We start from the raw sequence: 9,302 nt of genomic DNA, 5'->3' as shown, positions 1-9,302 counted from the left end.
TGTATTATTTGTTGAAACTGTACTTTCGATTTGATTTGAAACTGTCTCATTGCTATATGTTTATCAATAAAACTTTGAAAAGAAAAAAAAAGAATTATCCTAAGAAAGCAAGTGAAAGATTTCTACAAAACCTCCTGTAGCACCTGAAAAGAAGGAGATTGAAGAGGACATTAGAAAATTAAAGATGGCCCTTGAACCTGGATAGGCCGAACGGATATTGTCAAAATGGACACACTTCCATGCAGATTCAGTGCAGTAGCACTGATAACACAAAGATCATACTTTGCAGATCTGTATGAAAAATGTCTGAAAATTCTTATGGAAGCAGAAGAGACCCAGAGTAACAAAAGTAATCTTGGGCAATAAGAAGAAAGCAAGCAGCTAGCAATACCTGACAAAAGGAACAATACAAATCCATAGTGATAAACAAAGATATGGTGTGGTACTGAATTGAAAACAGACACTTGGATCAATGGGACAGAACTGAGAACCAGGAACTTTGTCCATATTCAAGTATCTGATCTGTGACAAAGGATCCAAAAGCATATGTTGCAGGAAAGATAGACTATTCAACAATGGTGATGGGAAAACTAGATATTTGTTTCTAGAAGAATGAAATTAGACCCTTATCTCTCACTATCTGTCAAACAAAAATCAAACTGGATCAAAGATGTAAACATTACAGGGGCCAGCAAGATAGCTCATCGATCTAAAGCACCTTCTTTGTCAAGCTTAGGGACCTCAGTTTGATCCTTTGAACCACATGCTTTGAAAGACCTGCCAACAGTGTAGGATGAGCCAGCCACACACACACACACACACACACACACACACACACACACACACACACAGATATGAACATTACAACAGGAATATTCAACCTTCAGAAAGACAAAATAGAAAAAGCACTTGAAGAAATATGCATGGAAAGGATTTTCTAAAAAGAACTTCAATTGCACTAGAAATAAAAAAATCAGTAAATGGGATTATATCAGACTAAAATTCTGTACAGCAAAAATCAGTAGAATGGAAAAAAAATTGCCAACTAATCCTCATTGCTCAAGACAAATATCTATAATAGATAAAGAAGTCCAAGGATGCTGAGTTAACTCAGCAGATTAAGTGCCTGAATTGGCAAGCACAGGGAACAAGTTTAGATCCCTGGTCCTGCATGCAGTGCCAGGCCTGCCCTCGGGGCACCCTGATCTTGCAAACTAGTCCAGGCTTGTTGGCACATGCCTGTAATCCCAGTGCTGGGGAGGCTGAAAACAGGACGATCGCTGAGTCCAAGCTGCATAGTGAGTCCCTGTACCAAATACATGAGTGGAAAAACAAAAGAGTTAAAAAAAATTTAAACTACCAAAAATCAAATATCTTATCAAGAAATGGACTAGAGAAATGAATAGAAACTCCATAGTGGAAGAAATATGTATGGCCAAAAAATATACAAAAAAATTTCAACATCTGTGGACATTAGAAAGATGCAAATTAAAAGAACACTAAGATTCCATCTTATTCTAGAAAGAATGGCAATAATTAATAATTCAAACAATGAAAAATACTGGTATTCCTGTGGCAAAAACAAAATCCCCGTGCAATGTTGGTGGGAAATTAAACTATTACACCCATTATATAATTCAGTTTGGATATTTCTCACGAAATCAAATTAGACCTTCCAAATGATTAAAGTATCTCCCTGTTAGGTATCTTCCCCAAAGGGCTTAATTATATTACAGCAATACCTGCATGCCTGTATTTATAGCAGCACAATACATAATAGGTAAATCCTAGAATTTGTTGTATACCCATCATCAGACAACTCATTTAAAAAAGTGTGGCATTTACTTATAGTGGAATAGTACTCATCTATAAAGAATGACAAATTTCACACAATTTTAGAAAAATGGGCACACCTGGAAAATGTAATGCTGCATGAAATAAACCAGACACATAACTTTAAATACTATATGGTGTCTCTAACTTTACAGCACAAAATGCCCCTCCCTGGCCAGTATACTTCAGTTTCAGTTGCCCTGATAACAGTTCTTATTAATTTTGTCTCCTAGAAATGATAAGTCACTATGATGCATATTGGAAGAATGAAATAAAGCCAGCCAGTACTGTATCTCTGTAATTTATTTTTCCAGGAACCGGTGAATGAACTCAGTCCCTTGCGCTTGCCAGGGAACCGCTTATTCCACTGTGCCATCTCACAGGTAGCCTTGCAATTTTTCTTTCAACCACATAAAAACCTCTCTTCCAGTGCCAGCCAAATACTCAGTGGATTAAAGCATATGCAAGCAAGCACAAAGGGGCAGGGCTTCCATCACGGGCCTGAATTGCCCACTCCTTCCCCAGGGCACGAGAATGTGACTGAGACTGTACATGGTGGTGTGTGCCAGTAATCCCACCACTTGGGAGGCTATAAACAGGTGGATCGCTAGGATTCCAATCTAGTAGTCAGATCCTTAACACCGTGATGACCCTTCCTTAAAATACAGAAAATGAAAAGCCAAAGCAACTCTTTCCTCGGGCCTTCAAGGCCTGATATTGTAGGAATGATCCCAATCAACGTCTGTAGACATAAATAAATCTGCCTCCAAGTCTTGGTTGTCATTTCAGTGCTTCTATTTGTAATAGCATATGTGTGAGGCAAAGCACGAAGTAAAATGATATAGGATGAATAAAACTTGACAACTGAATGAATCTCTTACATTAGGGAAGCTAGGAAACATAAGGGATGAAGAAGTGAAGTGAAACTGAAGTGCATAAAGATGTGTCATGTGCAGGAATAAAACAATACAAATTAATATAAACACTGAAGACTATAACATTAACTAAGGCAACCGGTATAAAATTGTGCATATGGAGACCTGAGGAGGAGTAGAGAAAGGAAAAAAAAAGAAGAGGTTAAAAAAACAATTTGCAACACATACATATAACCAACAACTACGAACATGATTTTAAACTGCATGAATTACAAACATGAATCATATCTTAAGCAGTTAATAACAGCAAATGGAAGTTGAAGTATGGTATCTATTTTCCTCTTTGATAATCCCTTAAAAACATTAATCACTGGTTATACTCCACACAAATCAGTGATATTACCCAATTCCAAACTCTGAACAATGCTTTATGAGACAGGAGGAAGCAATTATAACACATCTCTAAGATCACACTGATATGTAGTTAATAGTTGAATTTCTGGTTTTAAAGTAAAAGTTTAGACCACTCAACCCACTTTAATCATCCTAGTCAATATTCAAACACTTGAATGTCTGGGCTGCTATAGGATTCCCCTTTCTTACCTGTACATAGTGCTTAATCATCATCCAAATTGCGAGCACGAGCTGTCTGAAGCTCCACTGCATTCAGTGTAGGTCTTCAGAGTGCCACATGGTTGCTGTTACACACCACATGCCTACTACATTGTACAATTATGACATCACAATGAAAAATTCAACCAATATTACCTCTTTGTAATCAAAGTGGATGCTTCAAGAGGTCCAACTAAATATGGATCAGCTCATTTCCTTAGACTGAAGTCTAAGTTGGGTTTAGTATCTCAGTGTGCTCAGGATGCTAAAACAATCGACCATATCCTGGGTGCCTAGCAAACAACTGAGGTATAATTGTCACTGTTGTGAGGGTGAAATCTGAGTCAAGATTTCTACAAGTTCAGTGCCTTATAAGGGCTTGTTTTCCAGTTGATGTCTCTTCATGGTTTATTAAAAAGATAAAAAGAAAAAAAAGATCTCTGAAGTCTTTTTGAAAAGGGTGCTAATACCCAACACATGGGTGACATCTTTATACCCTAGTCATATATCAGGTTCCCAAATCCTACTATCATCTGGTGGGTGAGAATGTGAGCATATGAATTTTAGGAGGAAACAATCATGCTACAGAATTTCATCTGTGGTTCCCAGAAAATCATTTGCATCTTCCATGAAAAATAGATTAATTTCTTTTCGGTAAACTCAAAAGTCTTATCTCGCCTATGCATCAACTAAAGAGTCTAAAATACATAAACATCATCTAATTCAGCTACAGGTGAGATACAAAGTGAAAATTATTTGGGGATTAATGGCTCTCCAGCTGTTAACCTATTAAAGCAAACATGCCATGAACTTCCAAAATACCTTAATTCCAAAAGGGAGAACTATGAAAGGGACAAGGACTCAGTGCAATAGGAAAAGTACAATAAAACTCAGTGTAGAGGCTAGTGTCCTTGGCTAGCTGTTCTGGACTCTACTCTCCTGGTATTTCAAGCTTAATTTCCAGACAGATTTGGGTATTCACCCCACATTCTGGACACACTGAGATGGAGTTTCCTACAATTATTGACAACTCCATAGCAGTAATGTGTCTTGGACTCTTGCTTGAGTTTGCCTCCGACTTCAATCACATGTTATGGGGCTCCCAGAGTGGGAGTCCTGACCCATGACTCCAATAGCCATGTGACCAGCAAGGCTTCTCCATGGTGGCCCAATGCTCATGGAGCTCCTGCATTCTGGGCCTGTGATGGAAAGGCAGCCTTGACATTCTGTGGATTCCCTTCAGGGTCCTTCTTCTGGTGTGTGGCACATTGGGCCCTGGCTTGTCTTTACGTGGCAGATTAATCAATCTCCTTATCAAATAGAAGTTTTGCTATAACTTTCCTGTTTTTTCCAGAACAGATTCTCTTCCTCTTTTCAATATGAAATGCCTGAGATTATTTCTAATCTTTCTTTTTCTCCTCTGCTAGTGATCAATTCCATCTTTATCTGATTTCTCTCTTCCTGCATTTTAATAGCAGGAGTCAAGAGAAGCCAAATAATACCTCCATCACATTCCTTGGGTATTTCTTCAGTCAAATATCCAACTTTACCCTCCAAAATTATACCTTCTACCAAACATTAGTACACAAACAGAATTTAGCCAAGATCTCTGACAATTTAAAATGAGAAGGAACAAATATTTTTATTTTGGTCTGAGATGTGATCCTAATGGCCCTCACCGTACATCTTTCTGTCACATTATCTTCAGGATATCTTAGGCATTCATCTCTAAGTAGATTCATTTATTATAGCTCTCCTATTTTCTTTTTCTTTTTCACTTAAAAAATTTATTGAGAAACAAATATCAATGAGACAAGTTCCAAGCTGATTATTAGGACATTTTCAATATCTAAAGCATTGTACATTGTTATCTTCTCAGTGATCATCCACAGCACAAGAAGCAGCCAGGACACCCTGTCCAAACACTGCTAACACAAATCCTTCCTCTCAATAAACCAAGCGAAAGCAGGCCTACATCTATCCTAAATACTCTCTATACACAAAAACAAAATGGACCTTCCTCTGTATCCCCCCTCTCCAGGTCAACACTGTCAGAGATGGGTAATCTACTGGCATCTAAATATTACAGGTGCTTGATTTCAGCAAAACAATCCAACACAGTCCAATAGTCCACAATAGTAGGTGTTTGTCCGCATAAGTTGTTGACTAGAGCCATTTATACCTCAGCATATGAATATGGCTTTACTTTATATATGTCACTTTTATACTTTTCTGATGGATGGTTAAGACCAAGATAAAGCAAGACTTATATAACAAGAAATGTAACTTTTGTATCTGATAAGGTCAGTCAAGTCTCCTCAGGATTTATCCTGTAACTGCATACCGCACTTTGTAGATCATTTGTCAGTGTCAGGCATGTGGATGAGTCACGCCCAAAGCTTCACCAATTTGCTCTTTCTGAAAGCCTGAGAGAAAGTTTTCTCTCCATGTGATTCAGCTTAGCCACACTATACATCATCAATCACACTCCTCTGTGGCTCCATAATCTCATTGATTAGAAAATGTGGGGCACAACTGAGTTACATGATGTTACAGTATGTGTCCTCCTATGTCCTGAGTCTTCACTGAACTTGAAAGACTAAGGTCAAAATGTTCACCTACCTTGCAGCCCTTCCTTTTTTATGTGGTACAGGGTTTCACTACACACCTCAGACTCTAGGAGGCTGTTTTCATCTTCTTCAGGGCTAGGATTACAGACATGCACCACCATGCTCAGTCTCATTTGCCATCTCAGTGTGCCCATGGGTGTGGCTAGCATGGCATATGGTGCCAGGGATTGAATCCCAGTCCATTCCCTTGCCTAAGCCGGTGCTCAATCCACTGAGTGAGCTCACCAGCCCCATCCTTTTTTCTTTGAGAGCTCTCACCTGAATCATTCTTAGTAATCTATTCAAGGTAATATAGGCTTTTTCTAACATGAAGTTTCTCAAAATTGTTCTAGCCTCCAACAATACTCAGCTCAGAAACTACTTCCATATTTTTAGATATTTGTAATATATCAGTACCTCAACTTGTCAATATTAATTTCCTTTCTTAATCTGTTCAGGTTGATAAAAGCATACTGAGTGACTGATATAAGTGAGAAAATATTCTCACATTCTTGCAGCATGTGAAATCCAAGATCAAGATGTCAATTGTCTCACTATTTTATAATGCTATGTATTTTCCTATACAGATGGCATCGTTTTTCTATATCCTCATGTAGTAGCATGAACAAACATGCTCTCTGAAAACTTTTTTATGAGAGATTTAAGCTCAAAGCCTACTTGCATGATACTACTCACCTAACAAAATTACCCCTTCCTGATACAATCACCTTGAGTGTTAGGAATTCAACATATAAATTTGAGGAAGTTTTGCAAGTGTTTAGATGGCAGTAATTGAAAAGCTAGAATATTTGTATCTTTGGTTCTGCATGGTGACATCCTAAGAAGAACAATTTATTTATTCAATCCTTCAGTTTTTAAAATGTGTTTAGTACAGGGTTTATAGAGTCTCATTACACAGATTGAATTTGTAGTGTTCATCCTGTTTCTAATCTCCCAAGTTCTGGGATGAGAGGCACAAGAACCACACTCAGTGTCAATCGCCAGTTTCAGTGTGAACTGGGGCAGGGATAGCATGGCACAGTGGGAATCGAATGCCAGTCTCTGCTCCTTCTTAATCAAGTGCTTCAGTCTGCTGAACTATTTGATCAGGCAACAACAACAACAACAAAAACAAATCAACACAAAAACCTAGGCCTAAAGGTACCATTTGACATTTGATAAATTCTTAGAAGAATTGAAAGATATAAAAACATCAGAGCAATATATGTACATCCATGTTTTTAGTGGCAAAATTTGTAACAGCTAAATCTTGGAAAAATACTCAAATGCCCATCAAGAAATGAATGGATAAATGGATGTGAATTTTTATATGAAGAATTATTACTCAACCAAGAAGAAATGTAAAATTCAGACATTTGTAGTTTAACGGATGGACTCAGAAACCATAATTATAAGTACAATAAACCAAACATGCATGTATAATAGGATATTATTTCTTTGATTCAAGAATCTGAAAATATAAGAATGTAAATGAATACCAGATATTGTGGAATACGAAGTAACTTCAAAAGGAGAGGAAAATAAGGATGGGAGAGGAAAGAGCAAAAGAGAAAGAAAAAACTAAAAAAAAAAAAAAAATGAAAAAATGAAACCTGATCATTGTGAATGAGGAGGGGAAAGTGATATGAAAAAAGTGAATAGGAGAAGTAGAAAATGTAGATTCAAAGTATGTCATGAGGAAGATAAAATTTCCCCATAATGAATGTGATCATTATGCATACATAAAATGTATCAGTAAATGTATTTTTTTTAAAACTCATGCACTGCATGCAAGTAGGCTTGGTTCCAGAAATTCAATGATTGTTCAATATATGTAAGATAATTCATACATGAAACTCTTAAGTAGGATCAACAACAAAAGCTCCATGAGACATCCAGGCCAAGCCCAAGACCAGAGACTGTGTAGAAGAGCTTCAGGCTACCTTGCATCCTCGGGAGTTCTCCGATACAGATCCAGGCACACTACGTGAGTGAGACATTCTGCCAAGCCATTGGGACACCCATAGCACAAAGGAGCAAATCCGACGCACACCAAATGAGTGAGAAATTCTGACCTGTTGTCTAGAAACACAGATCCAGCCATGCGCAGACACGGGGAGTGTGTGGGAGAGCTTCTGTACTCCCCTAAGCCACTGGACCTCTCCAGATACAGCCCAGACCTGGCATAAAGGCCTGAGTTGAAACTCTGCAGCTGAAATCCCTGCTGAAAAAGTGGGGGACAGGACCAGTCAGCTAGTCCACGACCAGAACATCTGCCCAAAGGGACACAAAAGGTTCACTCCTAAAGGATGCAGTAGGAATCTGCTGAGCACAGCAGCCACACATAAGCAAGGCACAACCAGATAAATTCAAACTTTGCAGATCTGCCCGCAAAGTTCACTAAGTGCTAAGTTTATAACTGCACCAAAGCTCTACAACAAAGGTCAAAGGACCGTGGTACACAAAATGAAAAGAGAAGATACAAAATGCATTCTCAGGACCCAAGGCAACCACAACACGTGCAGAGGACACTAGCACAGAACAAATTGAAAATCACACAGATGAAATAAATGAATCAATAGTGTCTGAACTGAAGAAACAACTGCAGAAACGTATAGAGGAACTCAGATCTGAAATCACAAAAGAAATCTCAGAATTAATAGCATCTGAAGTAAAGAATCAAATGCAGAAGTATATAGAGGAAACCCAATCTGATAAACACTCTTCAGTCACAGAATTAGTAACTGCATCTACAGAAGACATTGATAAAAAAATCCATGAGATTAGAAAAAGGACAGAATACTTGAATGAGCAAACAGGAAGGAAATATATTGCATGAAGCAGAGTCAAAGAGATATAGAGGAACTCAAAATCTGAATCACAAGCTTGGAAACCATTTAAGTGAAAGTGAAGACAGAGTTTCAGATCTTGAAGATGCTAGTGCACCTAGAAAGAAAGTAAGAAATGATCTCTTAAACACAACTGGGATGCAGGAAAATATAATTCATCACCTGCAAGACGATGCAAAGATGAACAATGTGAGACTAATAGGCATCAATGAGAAAGGAGTAGTCAAGACATATGATATTAAAAAAAATGGGTGGGAGAGAGTTTCTGCTCTGTCCTGTGCCAGCTCGCCGCTCCAGGCCCAGGGCCACCGCATGAGAGAGTCACTTCTCTGCGTTCTCCAGATCACTCCAGACCACCCCCGCCCAACCAGATCCAGCACAGCTTGCCGTCTGAGTAAGAACTGCTGCTGCGCTCTTGGGAGTCCTGCAGACCCACCAAAACACAACACTGGTGAGTGTGTGGGAGAGCTTCTGGGCTCTCTCGCCCTGCTTCTCATACCCCTCCAGACCCAGCCCAGACCTTG

At 38.6% G+C, this 9,302-nt stretch overlaps 1 protein-coding gene across 1 annotated transcript in view; it reads right to left on the bottom strand.

Annotated features, from left to right (window-relative positions):
- The window catches only part of LOC101588738 (RNA polymerase II elongation factor ELL2-like), a 25,345-nt gene extending 17,312 nt beyond the window's left edge, over window positions 1-8,033 (bottom strand). The window contains exon 1 of the mRNA XM_004646699.1: window positions 7,873-8,033. Within this exon, the coding sequence (XP_004646756.1) occupies window positions 7,873-8,033 (161 nt within the window). The remainder of the gene's footprint in view (window positions 1-7,872) is intronic.
- Between the last annotated feature and the right edge of the window lie 1,269 nt (window positions 8,034-9,302).

This window comes from Octodon degus, unplaced genomic scaffold, assembly GCF_000260255.1.
Source record: "Octodon degus isolate 3935 unplaced genomic scaffold, OctDeg1.0 scaffold00278, whole genome shotgun sequence".
Lineage (NCBI taxonomy): Eukaryota > Metazoa > Chordata > Mammalia > Rodentia > Octodontidae > Octodon > Octodon degus.
The sequence above is the reverse complement of the archived record's forward strand: the minus strand, read 5'-3'. Positions and strand labels throughout refer to the sequence as shown.